Source organism: Delphinus delphis, chromosome 1 (genome assembly GCF_949987515.2).
Source record: "Delphinus delphis chromosome 1, mDelDel1.2, whole genome shotgun sequence".
NCBI classification, from domain to species: domain Eukaryota; kingdom Metazoa; phylum Chordata; class Mammalia; order Artiodactyla; family Delphinidae; genus Delphinus; species Delphinus delphis.
The window spans coordinates 80,814,451-80,834,888 of record NC_082683.1 but is presented as its reverse complement, the minus strand read 5'-3'; the positions used below and the strand labels follow the sequence as shown (position 1 = coordinate 80,834,888).

At 48.6% G+C, this 20,438-nt stretch overlaps 1 protein-coding gene across 1 annotated transcript; it reads left to right on the top strand.

The window, feature by feature from the left end:
- The first annotated feature begins 7,204 nt into the window (after positions 1-7,204).
- GFI1 (growth factor independent 1 transcriptional repressor) lies at positions 7,205-17,022 on the top strand. The gene is made up of 7 exons (XM_060006399.1): positions 7,205-7,277; positions 9,681-9,878; positions 10,198-10,380; positions 12,007-12,488; positions 12,610-12,747; positions 13,799-13,964; positions 16,665-17,022. Exons 2-7 carry the CDS (start codon positions 9,764-9,766, stop codon positions 16,841-16,843), a joined length of 1,263 nt encoding a protein of 420 aa, XP_059862382.1. The 5' UTR covers positions 7,205-7,277; positions 9,681-9,763; the 3' UTR covers positions 16,844-17,022.
- Positions 17,023-20,438: the final 3,416 nt, after the last annotated feature.

The window sequence follows — 20,438 nt, the reverse complement described above, 5'->3', positions numbered from 1 at the left end:
TCCTTTGCCACTCTCTACCAGCCCCAGCCTTGATGAACTACTCAATTTGATGGAGACACAGACCATGAGAGTTGAAAGTAATCTTGGAAAGCCCAGAACCCAAGGCCTCCTGTGGGAGATGAGGTCTGAGAGCCTCAGGTGGTCGGACTGATTGGGGATGTCAGAAATCTGTAGTAAAACGCTTCCTGGCAATTCCTGGTCATTGTCCAGGGTATGCAAGCTACTGCTCCCACACCGTGGGCCCTACCTCCAAGAGTCCACCTACAGGGTCTGTAGCCAGGCTGGCCTGGGTTTGAATCTCGGCCCTGTCCTTCTCTGGCCATGAGATCTAGGAAAGGCAAACCTCTTCAAGTCTATTTCCACAGCATGTTTATCGGGATGGTTAAAGAAAATGTATGAAAGGGCCTCGATAGTGCTTGATATATAGTGACAGTAACTAACACTTCATAAATGCCTACTCGATGCTTCACATCTATTATCTCGTTAAATCTGTGCAGTGCAACAAACTATGAGGTAGGTGCTATTATTATAAGTACGTTCACAGGTAAAGAAATTGAGGGACTGAGAGGTTGAGGAACTTGTCTAAGGCTAATAAAGGACAGAGCCAGAATTTCTAGATTGTAGAAATCTGGCTCAGAGTCCATGCCTTTAATGACTACATTCTTCTGTTCCTTGGTTACTATGGTCTTTATAATTTTTCTTGGCAGAGGTGTAATTATTATACTCATTTGGGAAAATAATTTGTCAATATGTGTTCATAAACTTTAAAAGGTCCTTATTCTTTGATGCAGTAATTCCGTTTCTGGCAATCAATAGTAAAGAAAGAATTATATATACACAAAAACCCAAATGCACTTTAAAAAAAATCATAGCATCATTCATAGTAGGGAAAAAGAAACAATCCAATTGTCCAGAAAAATGTTAATAAATAAAATCACAACACATCACTTACATGGACAATTAGACAACGTGATCATAGCATGGAAAATATACACCTAGAGTTTTTTTTTTTAAGATTGAGAAAAAAACACTCCAAGATATTACTAGCTAAGGTAGTGGGATATGGAAGTGTGTTTTAATATTTTCTTTTATCAACTTTACAAGTGTTCTGTCACACAGCTATTCTACTTTCAGCAACTCACTCATTTAATGCTGTTTCTGGGCTTGTGGTGAGCAGCGTGCCCGGGGGCAAGGCGGAGGTGGGCTGGGGTTCCAGGCTCACAGCAGGAAGTGAGGAAATGTGTTCCCTCTCCTCTACCAATCAAACTTAGTTATCGGCTTGGTCTCCCCCATGCTTATCACTCCCCAAGGCTCTAACAGGCACTTGGCTTTTGGCTCAAGGCTCTTGCTCCCTGTGCTGGATGTAGAACTATTAGTACAGTTTGGTGGAAAGAGACAAGATTGGGACTCAACAGATTTGGTTGGGTTTTAAAAAGCTGCTAGTTATCAGAACCTGGGCTTCTTAAACCACTGGTGTCCTTATGCAGAAATAGAAATGACTCTAATGTCTGCCTCTGAGAAGTCCCAGCCTTTCCCTCTCCTCCACGAGGCCAGTAAGGGGCAGAGCTAGAACACCCAGTGGGTTGCATCTGCCAACCACGGGTCCTGCTGTCCTTCTCCCAGGGAGTTGTCTCTCAGGGAGAGTCTGGAGATATCCACGAGGACTGATCTGAGCCTCGCAGGCTGCCTGAGTTTTCCAGGAGCCTCAACTCCCACCTTGCTTCCAGGTATGAGGTCAGACATTCCCTGTAGCAGAGCTATGCTTTATAAGTAATTTTTTAAAGTTACAATATATAGGCTTTACTGTTTGAAAGTGAAGTGTCTCATCTGGGGTAAACATAGGGTAAAAGGATCACCAAACATCTTGGAGGAAATGATGAAAAAAAAAAGAAAAATAATTTTACGTTTTCTCTCTCGTTACATTTTCCATTCACCAACTAAAATCTACTTTTTTTTTCCATGAAAGTTCACACTGGGTATGTTTCTATGAAGAGTCATTTCATGCAGCCCACACATAAGATGACACTTTATTCAGTCAATCTGTTCTTAGGAACAATGTAAAAATATATATGTGGTGAGGTTAACAATTTTCTTATTTGAACTTTGAACACCAAAGCTGACAGCCCCTCCCTCTTCAGATGTTTGAAATCCTTTATGTAAATGTTTAATTTAGATTTTTATACTAATAGAACATGTTTTATAATGTGACAAGATTTAAATATAGCGGTTCCAAAATGTTTATTAAAGAAAAATAGTGTTTCTCATCATGTTTGAAAAGGTTCTGAATATTAATACAAAATTGGGTCTTACTCATGGCATAAGTCTTATACTAATTTTTTTATCTCCAAATTTCTCCTTTACCCCATTTCCCAATTTTTGCATATGTTGGTAAAAAAGCATTACCCACTTTCCATAAATGATGATACCCTCAAATTTTATTCTGACTTATAGTGTCATTTGAATTTTATTTTGATAGCTTGCTACTTATAAGAGTGGAAGGGAGACAAATATATTACCTAACATTTCAAACATTTCAATTAAGGCATCACGGAGTTATCATTCTGCATTTATATTCCTTGAATTCATATAATTTAGAAAATATATATATCTCTTATTTCTGTCTAATTTCACTCACCAAAACAGCTAATCCAAAGACAAAAATTAAATAGTTTTTTAATAGCAAGAGAACAAAACCATAGCAATATGACAGGGTGTGGACACTGTCTCACAAATACTTCTTGTGCATAAAATAAAAACCAGTTCTATGTCTGGTCTTTTATCAAGGTCTAACTTTTCCATAGTTGATTTTTTAAATCTTTTAACTGTTTGCTAAGTGATATGAATTTTTTTGGCCTGTGCATTACACAAACATGCTATCCAAAATACTTTTTCTGGCATGTATCAAAAGCCATAAAAAATATTCATTGTTGGATCCAGAAATTCCACACTTAGAAAGATATCCTAAAGAAACAATTTAAAATGTGGGCAAAGCTATAGCCAGAAAACTGCATTACTTAAAATAGTAAAAAATGAAAACAAGCTAAATACTAAGACAGGCATGATTAAGTAAATTATAGTAACCTACTTGATAGAATTCTTTTTATAGCAGTTGAGAATGATAAAAGACAATATAAAAGCAAGGAACATGATTGTTACAATTTTTATTTAAATAATTTTTACTATAAAATAGTTTTTTGTTCAATTAAAGAAATCTGAAAAAAGAAAGAGGATAGAAAAAAGAAATATTATCCAGTGGAAAAAACAGAATACACACTTGTATCTGTGATATGATTACAATTACTTTTTTTTTTTAAAGAAGCAGAGCAAAAATATTAGAATGTTGTCTTGGGTTTCTTCTTTTCTTTCTTTATCAAACTGTATCTAATATAATTTATAATGAAAAAATATATTTAAAAAATAAAGCACCACCTTCTTATAAACAAAATCTCTTGTCTGGTTTACAGAGGAGCCTCATGCCTAGTCCCATCCTGTGATTTTTTTTTTTTCTTTTTACTGTGTGTATTAAACATTGATTTTACTCTCAGTATCTCTCCCACAGCTACTCCTCAGCCAATAGCTCATGGCATTTGATACACGGGAGGCATTTCTTGTTTTAAAGATGGGTAAACTAAGTTCTGAAACAAGTTAGTTATTCATTTAACTTCCCCCAAATAATTCCATAGAATATCTAGAAATGAAAATAGATCCTTGATTCATTTTTTCCCTGACCTTTGATTTAAAAAAAAATCCAAGTCCCTGCAAATTGCTGTCACAAAGTTTACTTATGCAAAGTTGAACAAATTGAATCAAGACATGGGACAAGGAGGTTAAACCTAGGACACCTTCACTGGAGCATTCTTCCATTCTTGGTGCCCAGAGGATCCTGTGAAGAGTGGAAATCAAAGGACTGCTCCATGGTCTTGCAAGATTGGTAGGTACTCTGACTTTATAGATGAGAAACTGAGGCTGCGAGAGTTGAGCCAATTTGTTCAAGGTCACAGGGCTAGTAACTGGCAGAACAGAGATAGATACCACAAATGACCATCGACAAAAAGCGTAGACTCTCTCCCCTCCTGATAGCATTGCTGTGAGGATCAAATGATGCAAACATCACAGAGATGTATGCTGGAAATGGAGGCATCACCCCTCCTCAGGATCACCCATTTTTCCTATGCCTCCCACAAATAGAACAGAGATGGTAACTGTAAAGCTTTGTGAAAAAAACAAGAGACTGGTAATATCCTGTTACAATTTTCTTTTTTAAAATGTCTCAAATCTTTTGTTGTAAGGAAATTCTGATCTATGAGATGCTGCTTGAAATAAATGAGCCACTGGCCAGAACTTGGAAATGTTTGCCATATGAAGAAGGTCATTTGTTATTTGGCATCTGTAGATACATTATTATTGTTATTTAATAATAATTAGTAAATTACTGACAAAATTAGTAAATTTAACATCCTCTTTTGTGAAAACCAGTATTTATAGATAATTATGCCCCAAGCCTACATTCTGCTTATCATTATATCCAGCTCCAAAGGAATATTTGGGGGGAGGGATTCTTCCTAGATTTAAAAAAGTGTACTTTTCGGGAGGGGGGGCTTACTCTCTTCACTCTCCGTTTAGTGGTAAATGAGAGGGAGTCTGGAGTAGTGGGAAGTCAGTTTCATTCTATCATCACTTCCAGTCCTGGCCCTATGCTGCCCCTTGGTAAGTTTCTTAACCTTTCTGGGTGCCCCTCTTCTTACCTTTCTCCTCTGTCCCCCCTAAGCGTGAGAATCACTTTCCAACACTATGCACCTGATAGATAACCTGATCTCAATGGCTGAATATTTTTAATGTGTATTTATTTATTTGAATTAGTAATACATCTACATGGCTCATAACATAAAGTATGTAAAGGGGAATTCGGTGCCATTCCCCTCCCACCTGCTCCTTTCTGGGTGTCCCTGTCCCAGTCCCCAGTTTTATTTTGCAAACTCAGAGGCTGTGAAGGGCAAAAAAAAAAAGTAAAACAAAAACAAAACCCAAGATGACTAGATTTACTCTGAATGAACGGGATTTATTCTAAGGTGATTATTGGTCCCCTTCAAAGTCTCCCCATGTTTTCTGAGACTTCAAACAGCGACACTAAACTACTAACTAATCACAGCACAAGAAATTTTGACTTTGAACTTGTTAATGTGCAAAGGAAATGGTTCAGCCATTTCTCTAGAACTTGGCTGATAATAAATTTTCTATGGTCCCATTTATCATGAAAAAAATTTTGTTTGGTCTTTTTTTTTGCTGTTGCATAAGACAGAAGGAAAAAAGAAAGATGTGTTTTCTACTGCTTTAAGCTTTTTATACCTTAGGCCAGAACAAAGCACACAAATAAAAACTTTAACAAAATGACCTTAATTTCCCTTCAGCTAATTCAATATTTGTAGTCCTTCTGATTAAGATTGCTTACCTCTGCATTTATTTATAAAGAGTATGTTAAGCAAATGAACAGTGGTGTAAGGAGGACAGTCACACAATTAAGATGCGTGTATGGTCCCGCACCTGGCACATAGTAGGTGTGCAGTCATTGCTGTATAAAACATCTAAATTATTAAAGCATGCTTGAAGCACGGCAATAGTAGTCAAATATTTTCCACAAACCTTTAGATTTACAATGCAAATTAAAAATCATTTTTAAAAAGCATTCTCTAAGGACTTTTTTTGCATGACAACTTTGGATTAATCTAAAAAATAGCAAGTTATTTTGCAAGAACTGAGGAACACCACTCCCTTCTCCCGGTATCTGACACTGGAAATTTATTGTGCAGGAAGTAGTGATCAAAATCTAACTCAATTCATTTAGGAAAGTAAGGTAATTATAACGATATCCATCCCCCTTAAGGAAAGGGTTTAGGCTTTAAGTACACACCACAGGCCACACTCTATGGATCATGACATACAGTCCAGCGTTGGAGGTCGCTGCATTTTTTTTATTTATGGGTGAGGTTTTAATTTTTCCTATTCTACTACGATTAATTAGTGAATTAGTGCCATTCACTCATTTACTCCGTCCACAGACATTTGCTACGAGCCCACCAGGACACAAGGCTGTAGATCCACCCCTACCCTCATGGAACACACAATCCCAGCGAAGAATGACTTTTTAATAATCAGCAGGGTAGTGCTTTTATGGAGCTTTACCGCTCGCGTCCCGACTAGGTGCCTGGGTTGACCTCAGGCGGTGGCGGAGCCCGCGCCTGGGGTACGGCTCTCCCTGGTTTGCCCCGGCAGGGCGGGGTCAGCCGAGCAGCCGCCGTCGCTGCCCCCGCGCGCTCCCTTCCGCGCGGCCTTTAATTTCGCAGCTCCGACCACCGGAAATTAGCCGCCGGCCGAGCGGACCCGGCCCAGCGCGGGTGAGCGCTACGTGGGGAGGGCGCGCCCGCCAGCCCAGCCGGGCGCCCGCGGGACGCGCCGCCTGCGCCCTCTCGGCCGGGGGCTCGGCGCTCGCCCACCTCTTCCAAATTTAACCATTACCTAAATCCGAAGGGAAATGAGCAAACCTCTGGGATTGGGTGTCAAGGTATTTTCAGCCTTGTTGGGCGTATTTATCCCGAAGTGTTTCCACAACAAGCTATTTCGGGGCCGCGGGGCAGGTTTCGCTCTGCGGACGCCGCGGCCACTCGCCGGGCTCCAAGCCGGCGGCACCACTGGCGGGTGATTCACGGCCCCGACCCGGGGGCGGCGCAGCCCAAGCAGGCAGCGGGGTTGTGGGGGGGTGTCCCGGACCAGATGGGCGGGGAGGCTTCCTCGGAGCTGGGCGCTCCCACCCCCTGCGCTCCAGTCAATCTGTGTCCTGAATCTGTGACTTCTTCTCGCTGCGGAAGTCTCCCAGGAGCCAAGAATAGTTCATTTTCATTCGAGTCATTTCTAGTGCCTGGGTGTTTGGGCCCTCCGGGTCTCCCCATCTCCCGCCGTCCCGCAGAGAAAAAACGGGGAGGGCCGCAGGGGAGGGCGGCTAGAAAGGCCAGGCCCCCGTCCGCCTCCTATACCCTTGCGCAAAGGGGGAGCGCGCCCGCCGCCCGACTGGGGCTTGGGGGGCAGGTCTGACAGGGCTAAGCGAGCTACTCCTTAACGCTCAGGAAGTGAAGCTTGTGGTTTTGGGGGCTGAGCTCGGAAGATTAAAAAAGGAGAGAGAGAGAGAGAGAGAGAGAGAGAGACAGCGAGACAGCGCGGTCTCTCCCGAAAGCAACTCAGTTTGAAAACTCTCGGAGCGCGATACCCGCGCCCTGACCCCGCAGGTAGGTCCGCTGCGCCTCCCCCCCTAGCGGGGGCGGACGCAGGAACTGGCGGGACACCGACACTGCGGGGGCGACCAGAGGGCGCTGCTGTTTCCCACCCTATGCCGGCCGCAGTTTGGGAACCAAAAGAGCTCTATCCTCTTGGTCCCCGCGCGACCCGCACGGAGGGGCTGGGGATCTGGCTCAGGGGGCGCACGCCAGGCGGTTTGGTGGTTCTGCAGAGGAGCGGGATCCACCGGGAAGGTAACATCTGGTGGGGAGGCGGCGGCATTTGGGCTCAGGAGGCTGCCCGCTCTGCGCCTCCAGCTCCCGCCTTCCCAGGCCCTGACCGTGAAGAGAGGCCCGGCTGGCCCGCGTGCGCCGAGGAGGCTGCCCCGCCCCCGGGCGCCAGCTGCTGCGAGAGGTCGCCTTCCCACGCGATCAGCCCTTGGTCCTACCACCCCTCTACCTATTCCACCCTCCCAGGAACGGACAGAGCCAGCCAGGATGAAAAGGAGGCGCAGGGCTGTGGCCTGAGTCGGGAGGTCGCTTCCGTGCCAGTCAGTACAGACTCAGTGGTGGCGGGGACAGCTCACCACCCCCTGCATTCCCGCCCCTGTCCCGCTCCGCGCCAACGCAGACCCAAACCGCAGCAGGGCCCTCGGGACATTTTCACCCCATTTTCCTTTTCCTCCGAGTTTTCATGGTTGTTTAAGAAATTGGTTTTGGATTTGTGGTGTCTAAGTATACAGCCGACGGAGCAGCTCACCCCGGGGCGCAGGGAAAACTGAATCGGCAGTGCTTCGCCCTATGGCAGCCGAGCACCTCGAGGCCTCCTGAAGCCCCGACCCTTAGGGGCCGGCCCGGGTACGGGCGGGCAACACCCTCAATCCTAGGGGCCTTCTGGCGTTTAGGACACGGGAAACGTCACTTGAGACTCAGCTATATGTCCCAGCTGTCTTTTCTCTCAAGCCTGTCCATTCCTCCTCCGGGGAAGGGGACACAGTGGGACGTGGGGCGAGAACGCGTGTTGATTCCGGAGCGCCAACCGGCAGACTTAGACTCTGTCCTGCATCTTGCTCTGGGAGCCGCACGGTACCTAGTCTGGCAGAATAAGTCGCGCGAAGCTCAAAGATGAGGGGTCCTTCCCGGACCCGGGATCCCCAGGGCCCTTGTTTCTGAAATAACCAAGACAACCGAGAGCTGCGGTGCCCGAAGAGCCTGCAGCTCGCACTTGAACCCGTCCCCCATCGCCTTCACCCTGAGAGAAAGGCAGATTCGTTTTCCCCAAACCTCCTAGCCCGCCAGGTCCCGCCCCCGGAGCGAGCCCCAGGAAAGGCCGTAGGCGCTGCCCCGCCTCCCCGCCGGGCTCAGGTTTCGACCCCGGGATTAGGTGAACTGATTGGGGGGTTAATGAGAGCGGCGTAGCGGGCAGCTAACTCCCTCCCAGACCCGCGCCCCGATCCCGACTCTCTAGCTGCTGCCAGAGCAGCCTGCGCTCTCCCGCGTCCTCCAAACGGTTGGTTCTCTGCGGACTCCAGCACACCGCGCGTTTCACAGCCGTAGCGCGCGAACCCGGCTCGACTTCCCCAGGGCAAGGCTTTTGGTGAGCAGAACGGAAAGTGCTTTTTCTCGGGACTTTGTTTCCGAGGTTAGGTCTCCATGGTCTGGTGTGTTTTGCGCCGACCCCTGCCTGTTCCCTCCGCACCCGCGTCTCCGGGCCAATTTATTCCCCGCGTGGGGTACAAGTGAGGGGCGATCAAGATCACCGGGAAGCGAGTTCTTCCCGGGGCCTTGATTGGTCCTCTGCCACTTGCTTCCCTACCTTCCTGCTTTCTTTCTCCGGCCTTTGCTTCCCCCAGTCCTTCTGATGCAGTTCCCCCGACCCCGCCCCTCAATCAGCCGGAGGCATCTCTCCCCTGACCCCCTTTCACTACAGTCTGTAGCCGGCTCTTGGAGGGCTTGGTTCTTTGCCTCAACTCGGTCCGCGACCGTCGACACATTCCGCTCTCCCCCGCCCTAAATTGGTCCGTGCGTCTACGCCTTTCTCCCCAGCCCAAGAGCGGATCCAGACAGGCAGTGTGTGGTCGAGTTGGGGTAACTGGCCCGTTGGGGACTTCGGCTCTCGGAGAGTTTTTACCAAAACGAGTTTTGCTAGGGAAGGGGAGGGGCCGAGGGGCGTGGGCAGGGCAGAAGGAAGAGGCCTGAGTCTGAGCCCGGGGACGGGTTTTACCGCTGAGCGGCGGCGGCTGGCTTGCGCCACCTGTCCGAGTGCCACCTGGTGAGCGCGGCGCAGCGGAGCCAAGCCCCTCCTCCCGCGGGCCTTCCTCCCTCCTCCCTGGCCCGAACTCTGTCTACTCCGCTGCCCAGTCCCGGGTCTCGGAGCGTGCTGACCCACGTTTCCACCCTGTTCTCCTCTCGCAGGTCTCCGCCTGGCTGGGGCTTACGGTGGGCTGACGGAGGCTCCAGGGACCCTTGGAGCAGAGTGGGGAGCGCGCCCGACCACCATGCCGCGTTCGTTCCTGGTTAAGAGCAAAAAGGCTCACAGTTACCACCAGCCGCGCTCCCCGGGACCCGACTATTCCCTCCGCCTGGAGAATGTACTGGCGCCAGGCGGAGCAGGTGCGGGGCGTGCGCGGGCCGGGCGGGGCCGCTCCCGGGGCCATAGACTCTGTGTCCGCCACACCATCCCCCAGGAACCGGGAAGGGCGGTCCCGAAGCCCCTTTGCTGCCTTTTTTGTTACCTACCTTTCAGGTTCCTTCCGGGCTTGTCGCCTAGGTGCCAAGGCCTCTCTGCTCCCGCCCTTGGATCCGGGAGGGTTCCGGCCGGGTCTGGGGAGAGCTGAGGGAGCCCAGGTGCCACGGTCTGGGGGGCACCGCTTCAGAACCATCGGGCCCATCCAGACCCAACCTGAGCCCCTATCCTGCCTCCTCTCCGCAGACAGCACCTCGAGCACAGGCGGGGCGAAGGCGGAGCCCCGGGGCCGTTTGTCCCCCGAGTCTCAGCTGACCGAAGCCCCCGACAGAGCCTCCACGTCCCCCGGCAGCTGTGAAGGCAGCGTCTGCGATCGGAGCTCGGAGTTTGAGGACTTCTGGAGGCCTCCGTCGCCTTCTGTGTCTCCAGGTAGGGACCCGTTGGGAGCTCTGGGGCCCGGGCGGCAGAGACCCAGCGGTGAGGAATAAACCGGAGCGGCTTTGGGCACAGAAATGCCAAATGGATGGCGGAGAGTCTTTCCGAGAGGAGGGAGCTTGTTCTTGGGCCCCACGGGGAGGCAGCGGCTTTTCTGGGACAGGGACAGCCTGCTCGCGGGGTCGGCTGCTTGGATCCCAGGCATTGCTGGGATCCCAGAATCCAGACCCTCGAGTCTCAAACGGAGACCTGGGCAGTCTGAGAGAAAAGTGTCGTTGCCTTTAAAAATTAAGCTCGCTGCCGCGGCGTTGGGCCTGGCGGAGCGGGGCGCCAAGCGGGAGGGACCGGTCCGGGACGAAAATCTCGGCCACCCGCTAGGTCTTCGCAGGCGCGGATTGGGGGCCTATTTCATTTTTCGTTCTACCAGGTTGGCCCGGCTTTGGGGACCAGCCCGTTGGTTTCATTTCCAGCCAGCAATCGAGCTTCGCGCAAACCGACTACACGTTGGGTGGGAGCGAGTCTCGGGTTCCGGCGGTGGGGAATGGAGAGCGCAGAACAGCGGGATTCTGCCAAGGGCCGGTTATTTCCAGATTTAACTTACTAGTTTTAAAAGATACCCCCAACCCCGTCCCAAACTCAGTGCGTCGACTTGGCTAAAGAGGGTGCGTCTGGGAGCCGGCGACCCGAGGGTCCTTCTTGGCTGTGCAGGACACCGCCGCGCAAGGACTGGGCACCGCCGGAATCTCCGACGGAAACTCGAAATGCAGCTTCTCATTGAAGCGGCTAGCCTGGACTGGAGTCTGCGGTGTGTGTGAACAGATTTGTAAATCCGTATGCATTTAGGGAAAAGTATATATTGGTATTTGGTTTTAGCAAAATTCGCATGGGTCGGGGTGCAGAAGGCCGTGAATTCGGAAAGCTGTTTGTCTGGCAGGTGGTGACTAAACCTTACATTGTAAATCATTCCTCTAAGAAATTCGTGGGAATTTTTTTTTCCCTCTGTCAAATGATGACAGGACTGGGAATAGGGAGTATTTAGCAAGCCCGAGCCCCCTTCCCACTGGCCCTGCATTGGGTATTTAATAACTTTGAGAAATGTTAACGCCTTCCCGTTTTTTGATTTTTGTTTCTTCCCAGACAGATATGTCTCGGATAGGCCGGGCCGCATTTTATTGGTCCTCACTGCCTCCCTCCTTCCCGACTCCGGGAAAGAAAAAGGACGGAGTAGGAACACGTAGGGGCCAGGAGAGCGCTGGGGCTGGGCCCTCTGCCCACAGGCTCCGTCCAGGGCCGGAACGGCCGCCGCTTTCTCCTCCCGCGCAGCTCCGCTCTGCTCGGAGCATTTTTGAAGCGTGGCGCGTCTTTCTCTATGGGGCCGCCAGATGTGCTGGTCCAGCCAGAAAAGTTTCTGTGTGCTGCCTTGTCGCCTCCACTGTCCTCGAGGCCCCAAGGACCCGGCCGGCGTTTGAACCTGGGGGCTTCCCTGGCACGCAGCGAGAGGCCTGGCGCACCGAGTGCTGCACAAGGGCTGGGTGCCTGGCACTTCGCAGACACACCGACTGGCCGACACCGCCGGGTCTCAGGCCTGACCTAACCGGACGCCCTCTTGTTCCTCCACAGCCTCGGAGAAGTCGGTGTGCCCCTCGCTGGACGAAGTTCAGCCCTTCCCCCTGCCCTTCAAGCCGTACTCGTGGAGCGGTCTGGCGGGTTCCGACCTGCGGCACCTGGTGCAGAGCTACAGGCCGTGCGCGGCCCTGGAGCGCGGCGCCGGCCTGGGCCTCTTCTGCGAGCGCGCCCCGGAGCCAGGCCACCCCGCGGCGCTGTACGGCCGGGACCGGGCTGCTGGCGGCGCGGGGGCCGGGGCACCCGGGGGAGGCAGCGCAGGAGGCGGAGCTGCCGGCGGCGCGGGCCTGGGGCTCTACCGCGACTTTGGGCCCGCGGCGGCAGGACTGTACGAGAGGCCGGCGACCGGCGGACTGTACTCGGAGAGCGGCCACGGGCTGCACGGCGACAAGGGCACCGGCGTCAAGGTGGAGTCGGAGCTGCTGTGCACCCGCCTGCTAATGGGCGGCGGCGCCTACAAGTGCATCAAGTGCAGCAAGGTGAGGCTCCCTCGCGCCTGGCTTTAGCGGTCCCGCGCCCCCGCCCCCGGCCCGCGCCCAGCCAGCGTCCGCGCCCCTCGGCCCCTCTCAGCGGCCCTCTCCCCGGCCCCACCCGCCTCAGGTGTTCTCCACACCGCACGGGCTCGAGGTGCACGTGCGCAGGTCCCACAGCGGCACGAGACCCTTTGCGTGCGAGATATGCGGCAAGACCTTCGGGCACGCGGTGAGCCTGGAGCAGCACAAAGCCGTGCACTCGCAGGTAAGCGCGGGACGCACGGCCGCGCGCCGCCCTGCTCAGGTTTTCGCGTTCCGGCATCTTCTGCTTCTTTGTGCAGCACCGACCGCTCTCCGCCTGGCACCTTTCTCCTTGGACTTGCCCCGACTGCCCCCAGTCTCCTCTGCCACGTCCCCTTGCTCAGACGTAGGCGTGCAGGGAAAGGTGCGTGGTTGCCGGCTCAGGGCTCGAGGCAGCCCTGGAGTTTGGTGTCACATCATTGTGAGACTCCAGAATGTGATCCCCATCATTACTTTGGGTTTGAGAAGGACTTGTATGCACTCTTGCAGCGGATATGTCAGATATATTAGCGCTGTTTCTTGGCCTCTTTCTTTTCACCAAATGGCCGTCACTTAATCTGCATTGACCCCTCCTGACTGAAGAAGAGGAATCTCAGCTCATTTAGAGCATCCAGTATTTGTCCCTCTGTTCTTTCAGTTATTCACTTATAAATATTTGTTGCTCAACTTCCAGGTGCTAGGTACATGAGAATCCAGTAACACACCAGGTCCCTGACAGGATACCCTCACAGAGATTACAGTTTAGCTGAGAGATAGAGGCTACGTAGATAAGCAAATAAGTTCACAAGTAACTATGACAGAAGAATGCTTACTTACAGAGACCTATTTACTAAAAAGAGTATTCTCCCGTCTCCTTCAACATCCACACTGGCTGGGGGGAGGGGGGAGGAACCTCTCAAGTGACTGAGGTCTAAGCCTTCTGTTGAGGAGGGTGGAGAAGTGTTTGTAAATTGGTGTCAAAAAAGCAGGGTGGGGATACGGTTTGGCCAAGGGGTGTGGAAGTTTGTGGCTGAAAAGTGTTTGGGTTGAAAAAGTGTTAAAGGCGTAGAGGATATGGGTGGGAAGGGTGGAGGTTGGAAATAAATGGGAGGAGAGAGGATAATGGGGCAGGCTATGGGGAAGGGGAGTCTGAAGGAAGGGAGAGCCCTAGCTTTGGGGATTTTAGTTTCAGGTTGGTGGTGAGGAGAATGGCAGCCTAGACCATTGCAATAGTAATCACCTCTTTCTCTCTGCAGGAACGGAGCTTTGACTGTAAGATCTGTGGCAAGAGCTTCAAGAGGTCATCTACACTGTCCACACACCTGCTCATCCACTCAGACACCCGGCCCTACCCCTGTCAGTACTGTGGCAAAAGGTTCCACCAGAAATCAGACATGAAGAAACACACCTTCATCCACACTGGTGAGCTGAAGGCCCTTGGCTTGTGGGAAACACCTGTTGAGGAGTGGAAAGGGGGGATGGAGGTCATTGTTTTTCTCCCTGAGGCCAACATAATTCACCTTCTTTGTGATATTCTTGCCCCAGAATGAGTGGTGGAAATGGCCTTCCAGATGGAGTTAATCACTGCATGTGTGTTAAAAAAAACAAAACAAGAGGCACAGATTCTCTTAGGTTCATTTACATACGTGGTTCTCCCCAGAGAGGCTTTGACTGGGGGTTATATCTGAAGAACCACTCAGCAGGTCAGCTGCAAGTTTTCTATCCTTGCAAAGAATATTTTCCTCTAGTTTAGCAGCTGCTCCAACTGCTGCCTGCTCTAGGTGAAATATGAAGCTCCAGGGTCCTCTCAGAGTGTTGCTCTAAATGTTTACCTAGAGATTGAGACTTTCTTTAGGGCTATCACCCAGCCTTTGGGGGGAGGGTCTTATGTGTGACCTCTTGGCTGCATTTTTAGGAGTCTGACAGCTTATTCTGACAGAGCAAGGGAAAAAATGGTAACTATTACTAGGCTTTTTCTGCTAAGCGCTTTTAAAATGCATTATCTCATTTTATGCTCACAACAACTCAGGGAGGTAAAGACTACTCCTTATCCCCATTTTAGAGATGAGGAAAGTGAGGCACCCACCCAGGGTCATATTGCTAGCAAGTGGCAAAGCCAGGACTTGAATTCAGGTCTGTCTGCTCTCAAATGTCTATCCTGTTGACCAGTGTTTATTATATTCTATTTTCAAAGCCAAGGGGATTGGTGGATACAGAAAGCTTCTATTCACTTATTGCCCTTTTCAAAATATCAGCCAGTTTGTCATAACAATGATAAGCCTTTACCCATTATGATGCTTTATAATGTACAAAGTGCTTTCAAATCTGTCTCTTCATTTGATTCTTACTGCCGTCCCATATAGTAGAAGGAGCTGCTCTTACCATCCTGAAACTCAGAGAGATGGAATGATTTACCAAAGGTCAGACTGAGAGTAAATCATAGGGCTGTGGAATGCTCTGGCTTCCAATCCTGAACTCTTTCTCTAATATTTTGATTGTGTGTAGGTGGCAGGTTTAATGCCAGGAGCACTCTCTTAATAGTCAACAAGACATTTACACAAGATCCAGAATTTTATTTTATTTTAGAAGATGAATACTGACTTAAAACAAATTGCAGTGTGTTCCAAACAATCACCGTTGATGTTTACAAATATGCTTGGGCAGAGTAGATGCCCCCATCAGAAAACCTAGAAAAATATCCTACTTTAATCATGCTCTCTTGCCTGAAATTTCCATGCAACTCGCTCCTTTTGAGTAAAGGTATTCAAGACGCTCACCAAAATGCAACTAGGATCTTGACTGAATGAAACATTAAGCCCTTATCAAACATTTACATTATAGCTAGAATTCGTTTCTCAGATTTATTTGACCCTAAGGGATAGGATAAGTTTTGATGATTGGTTCCTTATCAAGGAAACCTGAAGCACAAAGATAGAAAGGGGTACAGCAAGAGGAACAGAGGGTTCCTCAAAAACAGACTTCATCTATTTTGCATTTTTTCCAAGGCCGAACCCCGACTATAATGCCATGCTGAGGCTATTTGGAAAATCATGCTACTTTCCCAAATGTTAAACAGCATATGAATTGGGGGGGAAAGAAACCCTTTTCTGTTACTTATTTAAAGGTACTTTATTTTATTTATTTATATTTTTGGCTGCGTTGGGTCTTCGTTGCTGTGGACGGGCTTTCTCTAGTTGCAACGAGCAGAGGCTGCTCTTCGTAGCGGTGTGTGGGCTTCTCATTGCGGTGGCTTCTCTTGTTGCGGAGCGCGGGCTCTAGGCGCCCGGGCTTCAGGAGTTGTGGCTCGCGGGCTCTGGAGCGCAGGCTCAGTAGTTGTGGCGCACGGGCCTAGTTGCTCCGCGGCATGTGGGATCTTCCCGGACCAGGGCTTGAACCCGTGTCCCCTGCATTGGCAGGTGGATTCTTAACCACTGTGCCACCAGGGAAGCCTATCTGCTATTTATTAATCTATGGTGAAGAGTTGCTGGTATATAAAGAATCCTGTGATTAACCTCGTAAAAAGAGAGTAAAATCAAGATAGAAAAGGATCAGCTGCCTTAAGAAATACTTTGTGACCCAGATGTGGATTTTTTTAAAATAAGACTTCTAGAAATGCCCATGCTTTCAAATACATCCTGTTGTCCTCCAAGAGCAAGAAAGAAGACAGGCTCACTGGTCCATACAAACCAACACCCACTTGGAAACTCAGATTTGAAAACTTCCTCTCAATTAGAGCAGAGTCACGTGGTTTGAAAGACAGCACCCCGGCCCCTTGCGCTGAACATCTGCTGTGGGAGCTCTCTACTTCTAAAGCCCAGGGAGTCCTCCCAGGGCAGATTCAGCTGCGTGTCTGGGGAGGGCACGTGGCCTTTGTTGTTTCCGTTTAGCAGGAAACGGTTTGAGGCCTCTGGCTGGGAACCCCCACCCGGAGAGTCTCCCTTTCACCTGGTGCACCCCTGGCTTCCCGGGACTTGCACTGCCACACACGGCACCCTCCAAGCTGCTCAGAGGCCCTAGACTGTGGTGCAGCCAGCCGCTGCCAAGAGCTTGCGGGTCACAGTGAGTCCCCTCTAGCTCTATCATAGACTCATGCTTCCTCCCCTCCCCCTTCCATCTCTGTAGGTGAGAAGCCCCACAAGTGCCAGGTGTGTGGCAAGGCATTCAGCCAGAGCTCCAACCTCATCACCCACAGCCGCAAGCACACAGGCTTCAAGCCCTTCGGCTGTGACCTGTGTGGAAAGGGCTTCCAGAGGAAGGTGGACCTCAGGCGGCACCGGGAGACACAGCATGGGCTCAAGTGAGCGCCTCGGCCGGCTGCAGGCGCAGTTACGCAGGCAACACTACGGAGGGCAGCCTCCCCACTTGCCACCAGCCACTTCCGCAGATCCCACCAGGGTGATCCCCCTTCCCTTTTCTCCCTGGAGCCGCCAGAGGGGATAAGTTACCTTTTGAAATTTCAGCCTGGAGTGGGAACCGAATGACTGCCTGGGTATGGGACTCACCCAATAGGCTCCTCTACATCTGAAGACTCCAAGTGGAGAGGCAATCAGATAAAATACCGGGCCTCACAGTCCTTCCTATTCCCAGCCCTGTTCCACAGATAGGAAGGTCCTTCAGGTTTCCTCCCTCCTCCTCCTGACCTACCCCAGATACTTGTGTGGAATAGGAGGAATCATCATTTACAAGGTAAACATATCAATGTTTTTATCTGGAATGAAGAATGAGTGTTATTTTATTGTTTTCCTTCTGGGGCGTTTTTTGACCCCTTTTTTGTTGGGTGCTGCCTATAAAGGTTGGAGGAATCGTTTCTTCCACTTGGAGACTGGTTCAGAAACTGATTTGGGAAAGGAATTTCATACTTTTGAAATTACAAGATACACTGTGGATCCTGCCCCAAAAAGGAGCAGAAGAAAAGTCGGCTTGGTGAGAAGAGATTAGATGTCCTCCCTCCAGGAGGCCTGTGAAGGCTTCTTCAGAAGAGGTGGAAGCACAGAGCAATGCCTTTGGACAAGATTGTCATCCATTTATTCAGCAAATGTCTATTGACCACCAGTTACCATGGTTTCAGGCCCTATGCTAGGTACTGGGGAGCCGGAAAGTAAAGTCTCTGTCTGCCTCTGCTCCGCAGCTCCAAGTAGCTGGGTCTATGCTCCCTCCCCCAACAAAGGAATTCTGAGAAGGTAAAACAGAATCTTGAAACTTCCCTTCTGACTGTTTGGATTTTATCAAACGTAAATGAAAAATAGCTGAACAGATACTTCAAAGATTTTTGTGTATATTCCGTTTTTTTATTGTTAAGCTGATATTTTTAAGATGTCTAAGCTAGCAGGCACGTGAAGGCTCTGTCTTCAACTCTTTGAACCCTCCATGCGTACCACAGAGGAAAAAAAAAGTGGTGTTTTTACTATGATGAAGTTTGTAAATGTTTTTAGATCTTCTGGAGTGCATTATGTTTGTTAATACATATTTATTAGAGTGGTGTTTTAAGTTAATAAAGTATTAAGACTCTTACATATTGCTTTTCATTTAGGTAGGGAATTTGGGAAAGAACCTTGTTTTGGTCTCTAGGGGCAGTTGGCACTGAAGGAAACTGGAGCAGAGTATAAAAGTATAGCAGACAAGCCAACATCCAGAAGAGAGTAAAATCCAATTGCTCTGGTTTTCATGAGCTTCTTTCTTTTCTTCTGTGCCTGAGCTCCTTCTTTCTTAGCAGAAGAACTAGGGATACAAAAGTAAGTTCCTACCTTGCCGAGTCTCTGATGTCCTACATGTATATGGGCTTTTTATTCTGAGAGGTTCAGGTTTTTTGTTTTTGTTTTTAAACAGGCCAGAAGGCTCCCAGATGAATAAAGGCGTTACGAGCCTTAGGTCTAGAGACTGAGTCTTAGTCACGACTCTGTCACCAACATACCATGTGACTTGGGCAAATCCTTTGACCTTCCCGATACTGGTTTCCTTCACCATAAAATGAAGATATGGTTCTATCATCACAATCCAAACCTGACTACTTTGATTCTCTGGAGACAGAGGGGAAAGAAAATATCTGAGACTGATTAGCTGCCTCACCTAAGGCAAGTTATAAATCTGAAGACTGATGAGGGGCAGTAAAATTGGCATCTGGGTTATTTCTGGCTCTATCCCACCTTTGGGAATAAATCAGTCCTTTAAAAGAATGAAACCAGAATAAGGTCCTGGCCTAAATCCCAACTACCTGTACTCTTTCTAATACCCAGCCAAGGTATTGCACAGCCCATGGTGACCATCAGCAGCTTGTCCATTTCTGTTCAAATCAATTTCACCCATATTGATTGAGCGCCGAGTATGTGCCTGGCACTGTTCTAGGTGCTAGGGATACAGCAGTGAACACAGTGTCCTGTGGAGCTTTATATATTTGGTCACTGCTGAATCTTCAGCTCCCAGAACAATGCCTGGCACACAGTAGGAGATCAATAAATATTTGCTGAGGTGGTAAGTGAATAAGCAGAGAAAATAAACTCCTGCTTCATCCTGGCTGGCTCTGCTCTCTGCAGCACAGAGGGAAGAGAGATTGCTTGAGGGCCAAGGAAGCAAATAGAACACATAGGACTCTCCCTGGCTTTGAGCATGCTTTTCTCCGGTCTCTCCAAATCTCGGTGTTTGGCTATCCTCACTTGGTTTTCAACACCATGTCTTTACATGTCAATTTACTCTCATTCAAAATTGAAATTTGTTCACTCTATAAGGCAGTTTAAGATAATTTTCCAGAACTGTTGGGTGAACAGTTGCAGCATCCAGGAAGCTCTTTCTAGTGTCCTGGGAAACAAAGTTCCCAGTGAATAAAGATCACAAAACGACCTTCTCACAGGATTCACTGTGCACATTGGTTGATTATTTCCAACTTGGTTTGAAAAGTAAAGAAGTTACATTGGGGGGTAAGTAGAACTGATTGAAATCTAGTTGGCTGCCCTGTACTGCTCTACCCTTGTGACTTTTAGAACTTTGGTCCATTTTCATAATTCCTATTTATGCTATAAATGTGGAATTTTAATTTTGATGTTAATAGTGTGCTTTTTTTGGAAAAAAAATATCCTGATATCCTCAGTTCAGAATCAAAACAAATTACTGCGCCTGTTACCGTGTGAAATTTGAAGATTGCAAATATCTCTCTTAATGTTATTACTTGACTCCATTAAAAATACATGTGAATATTCCATGTCACATTATTCATGAGGCAGGCCCTATGCCTTTTGTCCACTGGAGTAACAGTAGAAAGGGTAACAAGAGACACCAGAGCACACCTTTGTTTCTTTCACTAAATTTTTAATAACACCTCCAGCTAGCCAGTTGGTGAAGCTCAGCTCTTGCATAAAAGTGGAAAAGCACAGCTATCTCAGAGAAGACCAACTCTTTCAGTAGCTAATTTGAGTTTGCGTTCATCTACACCACAGATGATTAAATTACCTATCAAGTGTGCCGAGCTATCAGGATTCAGGCCACGTAAAAGGTGAAATTCATCTGATTGATTTGAGACACGAATGGAACAATTGAGCTTTAAAAGCCCCGCCTTAATTAAAGGCATAGCAAAGTATCACTGGGTGAGTTCTTGAGTGCCATTGCCCTTGAAAATTGGGTGTCGATAGTGATTTTTTTTGTTCTATTGAAGTGTCGATAGTGATTTGACCTGTGTCATTTTGTTGTGTGCCTGCTTGTTTAACCTGATCATTTAACAGAAAGAAATGAATTGAGAGGAAGGCCGAAAAGGACTTGACTACTTTTTACTGTGCATTTCTAGAGCACTATTTAAATCTCTGCTGCTATATGATTTCTAAAGTAACAACTTTTCAGGAAGTACATAATACACTTGTTCCTTAACGTTTATTCAACATTTCATTCATTAAGTCAATTTTTTTTTTAAAA

What these genes read in the sequence shown, in the direction of transcription:
- GFI1 (XM_060006399.1), top strand. Translation starts at nt 9,764, where the DNA reads ATGCCGCGTTCGTTCCTGGTTAAGAGCAAAAAGGCTCACAGTTACCAC. An exon ending in GTCGCCTTCTGTGTCTCCAG is followed by an intron (nt 10,381 to 12,006) that starts GTAGGGACCCGT and finishes GTTCCTCCACAG; the next exon opens with CCTCGGAGAAGTCGGTGTGC. An exon ending in AGTGCATCAAGTGCAGCAAG is followed by an intron (nt 12,489 to 12,609) that starts GTGAGGCTCCCT and finishes CACCCGCCTCAG; the next exon opens with GTGTTCTCCACACCGCACGG.